The 20,112-nt window shown below is 41.8% G+C and overlaps 1 protein-coding gene across 1 annotated transcript; it reads left to right on the plus strand.

The window, feature by feature from the left end:
* The first annotated feature begins 2,291 nt into the window (after positions 1–2,291).
* Positions 2,292–19,502, plus strand: LOC115180696 (phosphatidylserine lipase ABHD16A). The gene is made up of 19 exons (XM_029742915.1): positions 2,292–2,464; positions 2,884–2,940; positions 3,196–3,262; positions 3,521–3,607; positions 3,955–4,040; positions 4,252–4,325; positions 4,553–4,663; positions 7,800–7,914; positions 9,571–9,672; positions 9,767–9,830; positions 9,915–9,964; positions 10,317–10,440; positions 10,678–10,782; positions 11,027–11,090; positions 16,845–16,901; positions 17,007–17,069; positions 17,252–17,427; positions 18,268–18,314; positions 18,812–19,502. Exons 1-19 carry the CDS (start codon positions 2,363–2,365, stop codon positions 18,893–18,895), a joined length of 1,635 nt encoding a protein of 544 aa, XP_029598775.1. The 5' UTR covers positions 2,292–2,362; the 3' UTR covers positions 18,896–19,502.
* The last annotated feature ends 610 nt before the right edge of the window (positions 19,503–20,112 follow it).

The following is a 20,112-nucleotide window of genomic DNA, read 5'->3' on the forward strand; positions in this document are numbered from 1 at the left end:
AGCTGAGTCTGTTACTTGAACTCTGTGAAGAATTTATTTGGGCTGCAATTTGTGAGGCTGGTAACTCTATTGAACTTATCCTCTGCAGCAGAGGTAACTCTGGGTCTTCCTTTCCTGTGGCGGTCCTCATGAGAGCCAGTTTCATCATAGACCTTGATGGTTTTTGCGACTGCACTTGAAGAAACTTTCAAAGTTCTTGAAATTTCCCGCATTGACTGACCTTCATGTCTTAAAGTAATGATGGACTGTCGTTTCTCTTTGCTTTTTTGAGCTGTTCTGCCATAATATGGACTTGGTCTTTTACCAAATAGGGCTATCTTCTGTATAGCAACCCTACCTTGTCACAACACAACTGATTGGCTCAAACGCATTAAGAAGGAAAGAAATTCCACAAATTAACTTTTAACAAGGCACACCTGTTAATTGAAATCTATTCCAGGTGACTACCTCATCAAGCTGGTTGAGAGCATGCTAAGAGTGTGCAAAGCTGTCATCAAGGCAAAGGGTGGCTACTTTGAAGAATCTCAAATACAAAATATATTTTGATTTGTTTAATACTTTTTTTGGTTTCTACATGATTCCATATGTGTTATCTCATAGTTTTGATCTATTCACTATTATTCTACAATGTCGAAAATAGCACAAATAAATAAAAACTCTGAAATGAGTAAGTGTATCCAAAACTTTTTTTTCCTAGAGGAAAACATGTTTTCACTTCTTTCATTATGGGTTATTTTGTGTTAGATGGGTGAGATAATTTTGGCATTCAGGCTGTAACGGAATAATGTGGAATAAGTCAAGGGGGTATGAAGTTTATTGTGATATTGATCACTGGCCATAGGGAAAGATCTGGGCTGGGGTAAATGTAAACCTTCACCTTGGACTTTTGTTTCAATAAACATCACCAAATAAACGGGTCAAGGAATCTTTATTGTCTGTTATCAAACCAAATGTCATTGTCACAATTGTGTTATTGCAGCATTTATTACGACAGTAAAATTAATAATTATTTATCCTAAAACTCATGCATGGAAAGTGACAAGTTCTTGCGAGAAAGGTTTGAGATGGCGGAAGTGGAAGTGTTGTTTGAAGATGAAAGCCCGTCGAGTACAGCTAGTGAGAAAGATGAGTGGACAACAGTGAAGCCCAAGAATAGTACAAAAACGGCTAAAATTCTTGTGGAAAATTAGTCGTTGCTTGTTAGAGTACGTTTTTTGGATAAGTATGTTCATTTGGGAAACCCTTTTGAAGTCACGAGGATTGTGAAGAAGGCGTTGGGAAAAGTGGATGCAATCAAAGTCAACAGGTTTGGTATGGTGTTAAGCACGTTGTGGCATCTGCTGATGTAAAAAAATACTTTATAAATACATTTGATTTGATATCGTGTGTATCTAAAGAGCAAAATCAGCGTGCATTGTTGCTTGCTAAATTATCGATGCTTTGATTTTTGGATCAGGGCACCGGTAAAAAGTGTTATCTCTTGCGTCCCATTGGACATTGATAATCAATATCTTAGGCAACAAAAATTCAGGAGTAGTTAAGGCACGTCGCTTGTCCCGTATGGAGAATGGGGGAAAAGGAGCAAAGTTGATCTGTATTATTGATGTTTGATTGAGAGTTTCTACCACTCCATGTAAAGCTGGGATATATAAGATACCCCATACGAGCGTTCGTGCAAAACCCGATGTAATGCAAGACATTTATAAAGTTGTAGTTAGGCCACGTGTCGAGTGTTTGCAGACGGAAGGAATATGCTATTGAAGAGTCTGTGAATGTAAAATGATGCAACTGTGGTGGAGATCATATTTCCGAATTCCCGAAGTGCCCTGTTCGGGTGAAAAATGTTGAGGTGTCAAGGATCAGGGCTGTGCGGCGGTGAAGAGAGTTGAAGGGGCAACAGCCCACAGTTCTGAAGAAGATATGACGGTGGATGCACCGCAAATGTTAAACATCAAGTGATCTGGATACACTTACTGTGAAGAAGGTGGATTGTGTAGCATTTATAGCCACATTATTAATAGTACTGCACAAGTGTCCAAGAAGCTGGACCTCATTACATCTGCACAGCTGAGAAGACTTCATAATAGAAGCACTGCAAGGACTACTTTCGCAGAAAATATGGCACCCTCACAGGATCTTTCTGAGCATGTGTACGTAACTGATTAGAACAGAAAAGCAGGCTGATTTAGTTTAATTAAAAATGTGTTGTGATTATTTACTTTTTGGGGATATTTATTATCCACCTGTACAGTAGGTGGCGGAATGCACATATAATGGTTGCGAAAGCTACTATACCAAAGAAGAAAACGCTTGGACTTTGTATGTTTGGAATTTACGTCCTGTATCGGCTACCGGAGGAAGAATGGCCGGCTGGATGTGGTTTCGCTGCTTTTTGGGGCCTCATCTCCAGAGAGTGCACCGTTCACAGGAGGAGTCCCGACCCGAAGGAAGAGCAGGCAGGAGGGTAGGCTCACGGCAGATACCGTGTTTGTGACCGACCAGGAAGAGCTAGGAATGTAACTTTGTTCAACGCTAGCACTAGCTCCGGTCAGGACGTGTCAGTACGTGTTATTGAAACTGCTGTCAATCACTGGCAGAGGTGACAATGTGAAATTGTGCATAGTTGACACATTGGGTAATGTTCAGCTAGATTCCAAGGAGAATCAAGTATAATGGTTATCTTTGCGTTGTTGCAGGTGAGCATGCTAGCAAGCGCGTAACCTAAGCCGCTGTTAACCATGCTAGGTAGCTAACGTTAGCTGTACTAGCTAGGCAGGGAAATCATTGCAGTTATCCAGCTAGCTGGCTTGGCTAGTCACCACTCATTTAGCACCTAGCACCTAGCTATTAGCTAACTACTTCCCCCTTCTCTTACAACCCCAGGGATGGACTTATCAACCCAAGAGCCTGGAGAAACACACTGACAGCATCCTCGGATGGGTCAGTATGTAACTAGCAAGTTACCACAAGTTGTATCTAATTGTTGATCATTAATCTGTTTTGATTAGCTAGAGAACAAATTCTATTTTACTATTACATGCAGTAGCCTGCACTGTAATACACGATCTTTGTTTTTGCATAAATTGAAGCCACAGGTAAAGACAAGTAGCACACTCACATAGCTATACAGGTAGTCTATACATTCTCTTACTTTGTGTTGAGATGTAACTGTTCTCTTGTGTTTTCTCCCTCCAGGCGTCAGCTTTGTGGTCTCTGTCATACTACAGCTCCCCTCTCGTCCTCTGCTACCTTTACAGAAAAGGTAATGTGTGTGTGTTCACTCATGCAATATGAAAGGTAATAAAAATGCAGTAATGCTCTTATTGGGTTTAACTATTAATATCTCCCAGCTGTAGTGTAGTAGGTAAGTATTGGTACTGGCTAGTGGTGTTATAGTTTGACGTATGACATGTGTGCATGCTTTAATGCAAAAGAGTGCAAGAAAGAGGAAGCAAATGGCTATTACTAGCCTAATTGTTTGTGTAGTGTTCATAGCCCTAACCGTTGCTGTGTGTTTCAGGGTACATCTGCAGCAGTAAGCTGGTCCCAGTCAGTCAGTATGTGGGAACTGTGATGGTTTGTCTGCTGGGGGTTGCCTTTCTGAGAGGTGAGAACTTATCCACTCTTTTTACTGAACTTGTATTGCTCTTCCTGGATTGGTCTGGTTTGAGAAATCCTCTGTGTTCAATGCTCCCCCACAGACCCACCCCCCAAAAATATTATAGTATCTCAAATCTAATTGTAGAGAATGTAGTGTCTGGTGTTCTTCATCTACTAAACAGATATTGGATTGTGTGTGACTAGGCTACAGGTAACTACGATTGCATTTCTGTGGGGGTTATGATTTCACACACTGACTCCCTCACAAGGTGTGGGTCTATCAGGTACATTAAGTACACCTCTGAGACTCTCTCTGGCACTCGCTGCTTCTCCCTCCCGTTCCCTCCCTCTCAGGTTGGGGACGGTGGAGGAACTCTGAGTATCAACAGTTCATCTCCATTCTGGAGGAAACCAGGAAGAACCACACGCCTAGCAACAAGGTAACACTGCTATGGCAACAGCTTGTCAACAGTTGGCCTGCGTCTCAAATGACACCTTATTCCCCATATGGTGTGTTATGTCTAACCAGTGCCCTATATGTAATTTGAAATTATTCTCAGGCCTGTTTTGCTAGTGGTTGTCAATCTTGAATTCAAGAAACAAGCCACAGCTATTCTTTCTGATCACTAATTTTGAATGTTCTGTCTGTAGAAAAAGCTGGCCTGCTATGATTTTGACTTCTCTCACTGGCCGGCAGACTTCAGCTGGGAAGAAGTTAGCAATCCGTGAGTTGTGTGTGTGTGTGTGTGTAATTTGCATACTGATGTGAACCTTTTACGCATGTTAATTTTTATACTATTATTGCAGTTTTTTTATATGAAATACACCAGGTGATACAGTAAATGTAAACGGGATGACTGTGTCTGAGTTCTGATTTGAGAGTAAGGCTCTATTTTCACTATATAACTCTTGTTGATTTGTTAAATATCCCTTCTAACATCCTGTGTGACAGGAAGCTGCTGTCCAAGGCAGGAGTGTCTCTACTGAAGCCAGAGCCCAAACTGAGAGGGGCAGCAGACAGCATGCTCAACTCTTTACGCACTCTACCATGCCACATCGTCAGGTATAGACAGACTACAATATCCAAAATACACTGTACTCTACAAGGGCTTGACATTACAATTTTTAGCCACTTGTCCTTTGGACAAGTAGGACAGGGTTATTTATTAAAATGTTTTATTTGTGTGAAAACCTTTTTGGGGGGGGACAAGTATGTAACACCATGGGCCAAAAAGGTGACTAAAAATTGTTGTATGATGTAAAATATCCTTCATTACTATACACTATCTCCTGCCATTGTGGCCTTGAGCAAGACACTTAACCCCGCACAAAGTAAAATACTGCACTGATAAACTACTGTTTAAAACGCATGTGGTCCATCAACCCTCCATCTGGAGAGCTACCGGGTGTGCAGACATTGGATCCAACCCTGCACAAATACACCAGTCATCTTATCAGGGTCCTGTTGAGCAGCTGATATTTTTTTTTAGCAGGGCTGGAGCGAAAGCCTGCACACCCAGTAGCTCTCTGGAGGATGGTTTGTCCACCCTGCAACATTACAATTACAACCAAATACTTTGTCTTTATACAATGATTCCCTCGTTAAATGAATTAGGGATCAAATGGCTAAGGTTGGTGAGGTAGCTAACTAAGATGTTTTATCTATTTGTAAGGTTAAAATATTCAGTGTTCAGGGGAGATCTTGACAACATTGTTACTTGTCAATTAGGCTATTCTAAGAATATGTATTTTTAACTTTGTCAGAATTACATGGCCAGTATTGAATAGATGAGAATCCTAGCTAATTTAGAGGGCTTGAGACTGTTTTACAACCAGAGTATGCCTCATTTGGTTTCATCAACTGCACCCGTATCGACTGTGTCCCCCATTTGCGGTTATACACAAGTGCCAGTGGAAAGTTATTTTAGGACATCGGACATGACAATGACATTAATACATGCTAAGTATTTAACTAGCAAGATAACCAGCCAAACTACACTATCTAGTAGTTAGTCTGTTGTATATCATTATTTTACCTGCTGTGCAAGTCTCTCTCTCCTCTGGCAACGACCCGCTGGCACACGCAGATGATGCACACCCCATGACTTTTCCAGGATTTTCATTGCTGACCAAAAATAAGCTATAAGTGGGCAAATGACTCACTAACAATGAATATCAACAAATGTGCACATGCGGCTCGCTTTGATCTCAAACGCATCTCTCGACTACCTGATTGAAAGACCACTCATGCCTGTCAATACAGGCTTTCAATAATTCTATGCCGATCCCCTCTGCATAGATTGGGAGAACAGTGTGTAACGCTACATCTGGAGGACACAGATCCAGTTCTGAATGGACTACCCTAATTTTATATTGTGATTTATTTGTCCATTCGGACAACTTAAATCTATATTCTTCTTGTTCGCCAATTTATTATTAGTATTTTTTACTTGCCCCGGTCAAGCGTGAATGTCGACCCCTGTCTGCCATGCCACTTTGTCGGGTATAAACAGACTACAAAACCCACAACACACTGTACTCTACCGTGCCACATCGTCAGGTACTAAACTACACTGAACAAAAATATAAATGCAACATTCAACAATTTCAAAGATGTTACCGAGTTAGTTTTTATATAAGGAAATCAGTCAATTGAAATAAATTCATTAGGCCTTATGGATTTCACATGACTGGGAATACAGATGTGCATCTGTTGGTCAGATACCTTTGCATCAGAAAACCAGTCAGTTTTTGGTATGGCCACCATTTGCCTCATGCAGAGCGACATATCTCATTCACATAGAGTTGATCAGGCTGTTGATTGTGGCCTCTGGGATGTTGTCCCACTCCTCTTCAATGGCTGTGCGAAGTTGCTTTATATTGGTGGGGACTGTTGTACGTGTCGATCCAGAGCATCCCAAACATGCTCAATGAGTGAGATGTCTGGTGAGTATGCAGGCCATGAAAGAACTGGGACATTTTCAGCTTCCACGAATTGTGTACAGATCCTTGCAACATGGGGCCGTGCATTATCATGCTGAAACATGAGGTGATGGCGGTGGATGAATGGCATGACAATGGGCCTTAGCTTACGCCTGGCCATACCATAACCAGCGTTTCCCAAACTCGGTCCTCGTGACCCCAAGGTGTGCAAGTTTTGTTTTTTTGCCCTAACACTACACAGCTGATTCAAAGCTTAACGATTATTTGAATCTGCTGTGTAGTGCTAGGGCAAAAACCAAAACGTGTACCCCTTTGGGTCCCGAAGACCGATTTTTGGGAAACTCCATAACCCCAGCAACCCCAGCAACACTCTGTTCACATTGACATCAGCAAACCGCTTACCCACACGACGCCGTACACATGGTCTGTGGTTGTGAGGCCGGTTGGACGTACTGACAAATTCTCTAAAACAATGTGCCGGCTTTTGGGAAATAAATTAACATTCTCTGGCAACCACTCTGGTGGAAGTCCCTGTAGTCGGCATGCACGTTCCCTCAACTTCACATCTGTGGAATTGTGTTGTGTGGCCTTTTTATTGTCCCCAGCAAAAGGTGCAACTGTAATGATCATGCTGTTCAATCAGCTTCTTGATATGCCACACCTGTTAGGTGGATGGATTATCTTGGCAAAGAAGAAATGCTCACGAACAGGGATGTAAACAAATTTGTGCACAAAATTGGAGAGAAAAGCTTTTTGTGAGTATGAAACATTTCTGAGATCTTTTATTTCAGCTCATGAAACATGGGACCAACACTTTGCATGTTGCCGTTATATTTTGTTCAGTGTAAATGCATTATATTCTACCACATCGTCAAGTGCTAAACTAAATGCACTATATCATCAGGTGCTAAACTAAATGCATTATATTCTACCACATCGTCAGGTGCTAAACTAAATGCACTATATTCTACCACATCGTCAGGTGCTAAACTAAATGCACTATATTCTACCACACCACATCAGGTACTAAATTAAATGCACTGTAATCTACCATGCCACATCGTCAGGTATAAACATAGTCAGATATCGTACTACACCGGTCATAATGTAACCAACTACTGTTTCTGTCACAGTTTCTCTCTGCGTCACACTTACAGCAGGCAGGCTCGGTACATTTGATGGATATTACATCCTTACTGCCTGCTAGCCCACTGACGCTACCTTTTCTCTCCCCTCCCTCTTTCTCCCCTCTCTAGTTTTCTGATTGCCCACTCATTTGGGAGGAGGATTCTATACCCTGGGTCTGTATACCTACTGCAAAGGGCTATGAGACCCATGCTACAACAGGGCCAGGCTAGACTTATAGAAGAGGTGAGTCATCTCACACACACACACACACACACACACACACACACACACACACACACACATCACAGTAGGGTCAAGTTGCATTCATTTACAATAGTTAAACATGTTTTCATATACAGTGCATTCGGAAAGACCCCTTGACTTTTTCCACATTTTGTTATGTTGCAGCCTTATTAAATACGTTTTTCCTCATCAATCTACACACAATACCCCATAATGACAAAGTGAAAACAGGTTTTTAGAAATAGATTATTTATATAAGTATTCAGACCCTTTGCTATGAGACTTGAAATTGAGCTCAGGTGCATCCTGTTTCCATTGATCATCCTTGATGTTTCTACAACTTGATTGGAGTCCATCTGTGTTAATTTTAATTTATTGGACATGATTTGGAAAGGCTATATAAGGTCCCACAGTTGACAGTGCATGTCAGAGCATAAACCAAGCCATGAGGTCGAAGGAATTGTCCGTAGAGCGCTGAGACAGGATTTTGTCGGGAAAGGGTACCAAAAAATGTCTGCAGCATTGAAGGTCCCCAAGAACACACTGACCTCTATCATTCTTACATGGAAGAAGTTTGGAACCCCAGGAGAAGGGTCTTCGTCAGGGAGGTGACCAAGAAACCGATGGTCACTCTGACAGAGCTCCAGAGTTCCTCTGTGGAGATGGGAGAACCTTCCAGAAGGACAACAATCTCTGCTGCACTCCACCAATCAGGTCTTTCTGGTAGAGTGGCCAGACGGAAGCCACTCCTCAGTAAAAGGCACATGACATCCCACTTGGAGTTTGCCAAAAGTCACCTAAGGACTCGGACCATGAGAAACAAGATTGAGCTATTTGGCCTGAATGCCAAGTGTCATGTCTGGAGCAAACCTAGTACCATCCCAACGGTGAAGCATGGTGGTGGCAGCATCATGCTGTGGGGATGTTTATCACCGGCAGGGACAGGGAGACTAATCAGGATCGAAGGAAAGATTAGTGGAGAAAAGTACAGAGATCCTTGATGAAAACCTGCTCCAGAGCACTCAGGACCTCAGACTGGGATGACGGTTCACCTTCCAACAGGACAACGACCCTAAGAACACAGCCAAGACCACGCAGGAGTGGCTTCGGGACAAGTCTCTGAATGTCCTTGAACGGCCCAGCCAGAGCCCGGATTTGAACCTGATCGAACATCTCTGGAGAGACCTGAAAATAGCTGTGCAGCAACGCTCCCCATCCAACCTGACAGAGCTTGAGAGGATCTGCAGGGAAGAATGGGAGAAACTCTCCAAATACAGGTGTGCCAAGCTTGTAGTGTCATACACAAGAAGACTCAAGGCTGTAATCGCTGCCAAAGGTGCTTCAAAGTACTGAGTAAAGAGTCTGAATACTTATGTAAATGGGATATTTCAGTTTGTTAACTTTTTATAAATTTGCATACATTTCTAAAAACCTGTTTTTTGCTTTGTCATTATGGGGTATTGTGTGTAGATGGAGGGGAAAAACATTTTCATCCATTTTAGAATAAGGCTGTAACGTAACAAAATGTGGAAAAAGTCAATGGGTCTGAATTCTTTCCGAATGCACTGTATGCAACCTTTAGCTTATAGAACTGCGTAACTTGAAGTTTCTCTTTTCCAATCCGTTTCTGTACCTCCCTCCCTCTTCTGTGTGCAGTGTGAGGGCCAGAGGAACAAACTGGTGGCGTGTGATGGGAATGAGATTGATACCATGTTTGTGGACCGCAGGAGAGAAGAAGGACTGCACGGACAGACTCTGGTAAGGACCTGCACTAGGCTCTATGAACCACCTGAACTACATTAAACATGGTTCCATGTGAGGTCTATAGTGTTTGCTGTATGTCCTGTTGTAGGTGATCTGCTGTGAGGGGAATGCAGGCTTCTATGAGGTGGGCTGTATGAACACTCCATTGGAAGGTAAGATACCTCTGTCTGACATTTACACAACATACTTCTCTCCTACTTCCTTCCTTCCATCCTACTTACCATCCTTCCTTCCAGGTGGATACTCAGTGCTTGGCTGGAACCACCCTGGCTTTGCAGGAAGCACGGTAAGCCTTAGTGTCCCTCGCTCTTCCCATCACGCGTTTGTGTGAACTTACCAGCGTATTTCAACGGCATTATTAGGCAAGTTTGTCTTATGTGGAAAGTCTGGTTTTTCTACACGTGTCATTCATAGAGGAAGACACACAGGGTTCTGGGTTCAATTCTCACATGGGACCAGCAAGTAAAAGTAGGAAAATGTATCCACTCACTCTGGATAACAGCGTCCGCTAAATTACTAAAATCTAAATGTCTGTGTTAGCAGATTTGTTTCTGTCTCAAAATGTGCATTGACATGAAAATAAATGTAAAAACAATAACTATTTTGTTCCCCTATCCACTCCCTTATTTCGCTCTCAGGGCGTACCGTTCCCCCAGAACGAGGCCAATGCCATGGATGTAGTGATCCAGTTTGCAGTGCACAAGCTGGGCTTCCAGCTCAGTGACATAGTGGTGTATGCCTGGTCCATAGGGGGATTCACAGGTAGGGACCAAACTGGTATATGCACTTTGTCTGGCCCTAGTTTGTTGTGGGAATGAGTTGACCAATTTCACCAACATATTGTAAGCACCACTTCTTTATTTCTCCCCCCTTCTCTTCATTTTCTCTCCATCTCACTCTTCTCGCTCACCCTCTCTCCGCACTCTCCTCCCTTCTCTCTCCCCCTCCCCTCTCATACTTCCTTTTCTCTTTCTCTATATATTTCTCTCTGTCTCTCAGCCAGTTGGGCGGTGATGTCCTATCCAGAGATCCAAGCGCTGGTATTGGACGCCTCCTTTGATGACCTGCTGCCGCTGGCCCTCAAGGTCATGCCCGACAGCTGGAGTGAGTCTCTTGCAGGGGTCATAGGTCAAGGCATTGAAAGACCAGTGATGTCATATAAACAGAAATGTATTATGTCTTTGGATAACACTTTTTTCCTATTATGAGATATATTCTATAAGAATATATATATATTAAGAATTGAGTACAGTCACTCTGGATGACAGCATCTCCTAAAGGCCTGAGGTGTGTGTCTGTGTAAGGGCTGTGTTTGGTTCAGGATCTGACAATGAAAATGGTGTTTCAGGGCCGCTGGTGACACACACAGTCAGGCAGTACATGAACCTCAACAGCGCAGAACAGCTCTGCAAGTAAGTGCAACACTCTTTACTCTCACAAACACTTTACGTGTGTGTGTGACTGACACAAACATATCATCCATGGAAAATATTGGGTACATTTATTAGAATTTAATCACTTTTTGACAGCATTTCAACAAAACGTTCCGTATATGTTTACCCATGGAAGAAGTGGTCAGAAAGGGATTTTTTTTTACCTGGGTGCCAAAATATTCAGGAGAATAAAGGTGGCCAAAGTTGACCTATTTTACATATCCCACCATACCATCAGATATCCATGTCTTCATCACTGGAAAATAAAAACATTTGAGTTTGATATAAATTAAAAGCTTAAAAACAGGGTTGTCAAACTATTGTATGATTTCTAGATGTGATGGTTTTTTTCAACCTTTTTTAAAGGGTAGGAAGCATGAATTTTAACTCACCAGTATAACAAGTGTGGTCAGACTTAGTAGCTTAGTTGTAGTAATGATCTGGTTACCTATAAGTACAAACATATAGTTATGTTTTTGGGTTATTACATTTATTAACTTAATTCCGGATAACTTCTAAACTACCCACAATGCACTATTTCTCAACGTCATATGGAGGATCTACTCTGCTACGGAGTTCGTATTCTAGTTCGGTAGCTATCTCAAGCTGGCTAACGTTAGCCACACCTCATGCTATTCAGACTTTGTGACCCGTTACCACGGCAGGCTCTGGTGCTTTTCTTGCCGTGGGCTCATACGTGCTTCCTCTAATTGTGTAGTATCTTGTCTGTTATACTTTTTATTTTAACTTTTCAGCATGTTATGTGAAGTAGGCTACAGGAGTTTTGTAACTTTTTCCACCTTGGCTTAGTGCTAGCGCTCTAGCTGACTGACATGGAATCTATCTATTTTGGATTTTGCCCTGGTGAATCACCCGCCTCCCCTTAGCTTTGGTTGCTAACTCAGCCTGCACTCTTACCATCGGATGGGCCTCAATCATCAATCTGTAATTGTTTTAGTTTTGCTCTAGCTGGTCTCCAGTAGTTGGGCGCTAGCTTGCCGACCATAACCGTGGTGGTTGGCTAGGCTAATAGCTAGTTGGCTAAATGGCTAACATTAGCTGTCTGGCTAGCTTGCCGGCTAACATAGCTATATTCAGTTAACATTCTTTTATAACTTGTTTGATGGTGTTATGTAGTTCCAAAACGTTGGTAGCAACTGGTTTACTCAGACAGTGCTAACATAATGTTAGCAGGCAGATAGGGCTAACGCTAGTAGGGCTAAGAGTAATGGTCGATATTTTTCTTTTACAATGTATTGTTTGGAGAATGTTGCAATTTTTTTTGTTTTGTGCTAGTTGGCTGTACCTGCACAAAAATTATATCTCAGCACTTTTTATTTCCGTGATTGGTCAAATCTCGTTTTCTTATAGCTCTCTTGTCCCTCTGCAGCAGACATACGGTGAGGAATATGTTTGCAATAAAATCACACTATCGAGTCGCAATACATATCATAACTGGCACCTAAGTATCGTTATATAGTAGGGAATAGGCTGGCTTGCCGGGTCCTCCAAATTACATCACACTCCGGAAAAACATTTTCCGTCATGACTTCGTAATACTGATCGGTTTTATGTAATAACTCCAAAAATAGAAAAGTGAGAAGTTTGAATTGGGACTTTTGATGCGTATTCTAATGCAAATCCATGTAACGTTTCCGCTACCTACTCTTTAACGTCAATTATCAACAACCACAACAACAAAATTGGTGTAGCTTAGACCCTATTTTACATTGAGGTTTTTGTGTTGTGCCCGCCATCGGTTCAAACACAACATGCTCTTGAATACAGGGTGGGTGTCATTTTAATCATAGGAATATAATTCATAGAAGGGACCTATCCCTTCAGACCACTGCAATTTAGCTGGTACACCGTTGACATTTTAACTTCTAATTACTACCACAGATGGTCCACCCACCGTTGAATGTTAACTTAAATGGTCATACCTATTCTATTATCTATATTTCTATGATTTCAATAGGTTTTCTATGGAGGATTGACAGTATAATTTAAAACGGATATTCCCATTCAAGTCAATGTTCTGTATGGACCTCCAACCATTTTTGTGGTACCATTTGAAAGTTGACATCTCCATTGTATACCCATTTTAGTGCATTTATCAGCCAAAATATGGCACCAACCCTGTATTCTAGTGTTGCGTGGTATACTTAAGCAATAAGGCACGAGGGGGTGTAGTATATGGCCAATATACCACGGCTAAGGGCTGTCTGGACACAGCCCTTAGCCGTGGTATATTGGCCATTTGTCACAAACCCCCCGAGGTTTATAATATTGCTATTATAAACTGGTTACCAATGTAATTAGAGCAGTAAAACTAAATGTTTTGTCATAGCCGTGGTATCCGGTCTGATATGTCATGCCAATCAGCATTTAGGGCTCGAACCACCCAGTTCTATAATGCAACTTTGCTACTTTTTCAATACTAGAACTTGAAAAACGGTTTGGTACTAGAATTTGTTTCTTTCAGTACTTCTGTCAAATCTGACTCACGGATCAAGTCTGTCTCAGCGCAGCCCATGTCGAGGCACGTCTCTCCCAAAGATGATCTATTGCCTCAGCGAACTGAATTGTGTGCTAATAGGGCTCCAACGGTCCGCCTCGTGAATGACATCGTTACTGGTTAACGACACAGCATGCAGTTATATCAAATAAGCTACTTCTATGCAAATTATGTTGATCAGTACAATAAAATAAGTCCCAAATGGAAGGGAAACTTATCTGTAGCCCCATGAAATCAGCCAAAACAAGTTCAACTCAATGCATGCACACACTCCTATTGAATATGCATACACCTGTATTGTGTCCAAAACATTAGGAAGACATGTTCTTTCCATGACCGACTGACCAGGTGAATCCAGGTGAAAGCTATGATCCCTTATTGATGTCACTTGTTAAATCTACTTCAATCATTGTAGATCAGGTATTCCCTAACTGGGGTACACGCAATGCCGTCGGGGGTAAACCAAATAAAAATGTGATTCACATTTTTAAAAAGTATATATTTGGGTGAGGTTTTTTTTTCACCTGAGTAGCCTCGTTTCACTGCCAATAAAATTAAACCATCTGGTGTTCAGTGAAATAACACAATGCCCATTTTTTTATTTTTTTTATTTGACCTTTTATTTAACTAGGCAAGTCAATTAAGAACAAATTCTTATTTTCAATGACGGGGGCAGAACGACCGAGTTTTACCTTGTCAGCTCGGCGATTCAATCTTGCAACCTTTCAATACTAGTCCAACGCTCTAACCACTAGGCTACCTACCGCCCCAAGTAATCAAATAATTAACATCCAATCACATTAACTGTTACTCTCTCGCGGGAATTCCACTAACGGTCTGTATGTAGCCAAACGTAGCTGCTGCTCATGTTGGTATCTGTACTGATGGCGCAAAAGCCATGACCGGGAGACATAGATGTGCAAGCAGTTGCTCACGACACCACTTGGGTACACCGCAGCATCCGCCAAGGGAATGCCTGACAGCTTGAAAGACGTTTTGGATACCACAGTGAAAATGGTTAACTTTGTTAAAGCAAGGCCCCTGAACTCCCGTTTATTTTCTGCACTATGCAATGATATGGGCAGCGACCGTGTAACGATTTTGCAACATACAGAAGTGCGCTGGTTATCAAGGGTCAAATAAATTATGCGTTTTTTTTTTTAATTGAGAGACGAGATTAAAGTTTTCTTTACTGACCATTTTCCCTTGTCTGACCGCTTGCATGATGAGTTTCTCACACGACTGGCCTATCTGGGTGCTGCTTTTCCTCGCCGGAATGATTTTAATCTAGGTTTACATGGACTCTCCGCAACTATATTCAATCTGCGGGATAAAATTGGTGCTATGATTAACAAGTTGGAGCTCTTTTCTGTCTGCATTAACAAGGACAACACACAGGTCTTTCCATCATTGTATGAGGTTTTTTTGTGTGCAAATGAACTCAAGCTTACGGAAAATGTAAAATGTGATGTAGCGAAGCACCTGAGTGCGCTATTACGCAGGTACTTTCCCAAAACGGATGACACAAACAACTGGATTCGTTATCCCTTTCATGCCCTGCCTCCAGTCCACTTACCGATACCTGAACAAGAGAGAGCCATCAAAATTGCAACAAGCGGTTCTGTGAAAATTGAATGTAATCAGAAGTCACTGCCAGATTTCTGGCTAGGGCTGTGCTCAGTTTCTTGCCTTGGTAAATTGCGCTATTAAGACACTGATGCCCTTTGCAACCCCGTACCTCTGTGAGAGTGGATTCCCGGCCCTCACTTGCATGAAAACGAAATACAGGCACAGACTGTGTGTGTAAAATGATTTAAGACTGAGACTCTCTCCAATACAACCAAACATTGCAGAGTTATGTGCATCCTTTCAAGCACACCCTTCTCATTAACCTGTGGTGAATTATTCACATTTTTATATTTTTAGGTTTTATATGTAAGATGTCTAAATAAAGAGCTAAATTATTGATTATTTGTGCCCTGGTCCTTTAAGAGCTCTTTGTCACAACCTGGCTCGTGGGAAGTGACAAACTAATTCTTATGTTGACTAAATGTACTGTATTGTGTGTGGGGCAGGCTTACAATGTCAAAAAACAACATTTTGAGAGTGCGCTGACCCTGGTGCTAGAGGGGGTACGCAGCTGGAGGTTGAATGTTCGAAGGGGTACGAGACTATAAAATGTTTGGGAACCACTGGTATAGATGAAGGGGAGGAGACCGGTTAAAGAAGGCTTTTTAAGCCTTGAGACAATTGAGACATGGATTGTGTATGTGTGCCATTCAGAGCGTGGATGGGAAAGACAAAAGATTATACTGCCTTTTCCACACTCAAGTTTCCTGTGTGTATCAAAAATGGTCTACCACCCAAAGGACATCCAGCCAACTTGAATCAAAATGGGCCACATCCCTGTGGAATGATTGACACCTTGTAGAGTCCATGCCCTAACGAATTGAGGCTGTTCTGGGGGGGGGACTCAATATTAGGAAGGTGTTGTCGATGTTTTGTACACTGTGTATAGGACTAGGTTACAACTTGATTTACCCAATTTATCAATCATTCAAATGAATTACCGTTATGTGAATAGATTAGTCAAATGTATAATTCATCCATACATAGCCATCTCTGAAATGTTACTGTAAAAAACGTTCAAATCTCCTAATGATATTGAATTTAAAAGATGCTCAACGATTGAACAGATCAGTCAGTAGCTGAGTTTGTCTGAATCAAGTACCATTCTGTGACTGGCTAATATTCCTTTTTTGGTGTTGAGAAACGTGACGGTATCTGTATTGAAGTCAGTTCTGGTATCATGGCCGTCTCAACCGAGGGCGGGCACAACACACAAATATTGGATGTAAGGTAGGGTATAAGCTACAGCGTATGCAAATATGAAGAACAAAAGAGTTACACGTTTTTAGATAATTGTTTAAATTTAAAATGACTTCATAAAAAAACATTTAAGAAATAAAATAGTTGGGAAAACTTTTAAATGATATCAATTACAACTATCTTTTCCAGTGATCAAGACATGGATGTGTCATAGTATGGTTATTCTCTTGAATGTTTTGACAAGCAGGTCTAAAAGGACACTTTCTGAGCACTTTTACAATGAGCAAATATATGTATGGGACGTCAAAAGGGGTGCTGTTTGCCCTATGGGAAGATGGGAGGTTTTGGGTATTTTGTGACCCTAACACTCATGAGTTCTTCCTTAGGTACCAGGGACCAGTGCTTCTGATCAGAAGAACCAAAGATGAGATCATTACCACCACGTGAGTCACTATGAAGGCATGAATAACGAAAAGGGCCCGTTCAGATTACCTCTATTTACCAGCGCATAGCTATAGTGACTGGTTTGACTGACTGACTCGTTTCAGGGGTCCAGAAGACATCATGTCCAACAGAGGAAACAACCTCCTTCTCAAACTTCTGCAGTTCAGGTCGGTTCTCCGTCTCCAAGACCTCACATAGACTGTGTATGTCTACGTACACATTGTACACTACAGACCTGATTATCCACAACCTCACACAGATGTGTTACCTTCTACCATATACACACACTAGGAACAGAGAGTGAGCGCTGTGTTTCTGTTTTAAACCCTTTCTGATGTCATATCTTCAGGTATCCCAAGGTGATGACAGACGATGGAGTCAGGGCCGTCAGAGCATGGCTGGCAGCCTCCAACCCCGTAGAAGAGGCAGCGGTGTACAGTAGCTATGAGGTGGATGATGACTGGTGTGTGTCTGTACTGCAGTCGTATAAGACAGAGAGAGATGTTTTCTTCCCCTGGAGCGTTGGTAAGACTGCTCCTCAAATGACCACACCATTACAGCTGTTTGACTTAGATTAGACTCCCTAGATGAACTACCTGATGATGGAATTTATTTGTCTTTGTCCTTTTGTCAAAAGGGTTTGTTTACTGCCCCTTAGACACTCCTATCTGCCAGAGGTGAAAAAAGTACTCGTACTTGAGTAAAAGTAAAGATACCTTAATATAAAATGACTCAAGTAGTGAAAGTAACTCAGTAAAAGTCTAAAAGTGTCAGATTTTAAATAGTCATACTTGAGTAAAAGTACAAAGTAAATTCCTTATATTCACCAAACCAGATGGCACAATTTCCTTTTTTTGACAGCCAGGGGCAGCTCCAACACTCAGACATCATTTACATTTAGTGAGTCCGCCAGATCAGAGGCAGTAGGGATGACCAGGGACGTTCTCTTGATAAGTGTGTGATTTGGACCTATTTCCTGTACTGCTAAGCATTGAAATTGTAACTAGTACTTTTGGGTGTCTGGGAAATTGTATGGAGTAAATAGTACATTATTTTCTTTAGGAATGTAGTGAAGTACAGAGACCCCAAAGAACTACTTAAGTTGTACTTTACACCAGTGCTCTCTGTTGAGATTGTATATATATATATGTGTGTGTGTGTGTGTATGTATATATATTAACTACGCTAGTCAGTTAAGAACAAATTCTTATTTACAATGACGGCCTACCAAAAGGCCTCCTGCGGGTACGGGGGCTGGGATTAAAAATAGGATAAAACACAGACAAGAGACAACACTGCATAGAGACCTAAAACAACTTCTATAAACACATACGTGTGGTTTTAAGCCTTTCCTGTTTTTGTCAGGCGAGGACATGACACTGGAGGGAAGACGGCAGCTGGCTCTCTTCCTGGTGAGAAACAACTTCATCTTCCATTGTCCCCCCCCCTCTACAACATGACTTGTGTTCTACACCCCCCCATCAGTGCCTTTCTTCTTGTCTCCTTCACCCCATCCTTTGCTTACCTGTCCTCCCTCTTTCCCCCCTCTGTTCTTAATTGTAGTTAAGGATAATTACCATGCTGAAGAACACTTGGGGTTTCCATAGTAACTAGGTCACCTGTGCTCTCCTTGTGACTCGTGTAATGTATTTCTAATGGCTCTGTGGTTATAAGTAACTTACTACAGCATGATAGAAGCGTAATCAATTACTGCTAATGCTGCTGCATTTGTTCAGGCTAATGCCTGTTAATACATCTGATCCCCTTTATATGGAAATGGTGAGTGGGCTTCCATTGAAGTAAGACAAAAGCAAATCTAAATATAGAGATTTCCATTTATTGGGAATGTTCTCTCGTATGTTGTTTCCCCCCATCTCCATTTCATCACTTGTTCCCTCCCTCTTCTCAGGCACGGAAGTACATGCGGAACTTCGACTCAACTCACTGCACTCCTCTCCCATACTCTGAATTCACTGCCCCTTGGGGACTGTAAGAGGGTTGATGGATGGATAGAAACGAGAAGCAAAGAGGCTGGCGAGACCAACCAATCAGAAGAGGTATACAGAGCATGGATTGAATCATGTATCTATGGGAGGTGTTCAAGGCAGCTACACCCAGATGGTATAAGAACGTTGTGACCCTGCCAACCTGTGGGGAAAACAACCTGTGGTTACCCCATTGGCTCACAGCAAAAACTTGGCATTTTGTCTACATCAATTACAAAACTATATTTAAGAAAAGTAGATGTCTAAAGATTATTACTACTACTTAGAAAAACCCTTATGACAGTACTAGCTAGCGACCGACCGGAACATCAAGCTAGTCAAGACCAACAACACAAATGGACTAACGTTAAATTGTCCGAAACAATGCTTTCCATAGCCTACTTAGATTCTGCGTCCCCACTCCAAATAGCCTGAAGCCACAGGGCTCTTCTCGTAGGCTGTATTTCCCTACGTGGGAGCATTGCGAACAGTTGGTTGTGATTTTTGACCTGGCTACATGTACATTGAACAACACAGCAGCTTTTCGGAATGTTTTGTTATTTCTGTAGAAAAATAAAAAGTAGGCTCTCTTCCAATGGGGTGAATGGTAAAGAATGTTTGTTTTCCCAATTTGTGGGCGTGGTCTAGGAATTCCTTATTGGGTTAATATCGACTTGTAGTATCAGATGAATGTTTGTTACTGTCAGAACTAACTAATTTATAAACTGGGTGGTTCCAGCCCTGAATGCTAATTGGCTGAGGTATATCAGACTGTATACCAGGGGTAGGACATTTATTTTTACTGCTCTAATTACATTGGTAACCAGTTTATAATAGCAATAAGGCACCTCGGGGGGGTTGTGGTATATGGCCAATATACCACGGCAAAGGGCTGTGTCCAGGAACTCTGCTTTGCGTCGTGCATAAGAACAGCCCTTAGCCATGGTATATTGGCCATATACCACAACCCCCCCCGAGGTGCCTTATTGCTTAATATTTCAAATGCACCCTTCCATAAAGTAAGCACTGATCTCTAGGTGATTGGATTTTTTTTTTTTTAAAGGCTTCATCCTATTACCTTTTGACTACATTACAAGGAAGGAAAGATGCATCTTTAAAGGGAACAAGGAGCTTGTCTCTCCCTCCTTTCCTCCCTCTGGCTGCATTTTAAAAAGTATACAATTATTTCAACTACTCAACAAATTGGCTTTGATAGCCTTAGATT

This window comes from Salmo trutta, chromosome 3 (genome assembly GCF_901001165.1).
Source record: "Salmo trutta chromosome 3, fSalTru1.1, whole genome shotgun sequence".
NCBI lineage: Eukaryota > Metazoa > Chordata > Actinopteri > Salmoniformes > Salmonidae > Salmo > Salmo trutta.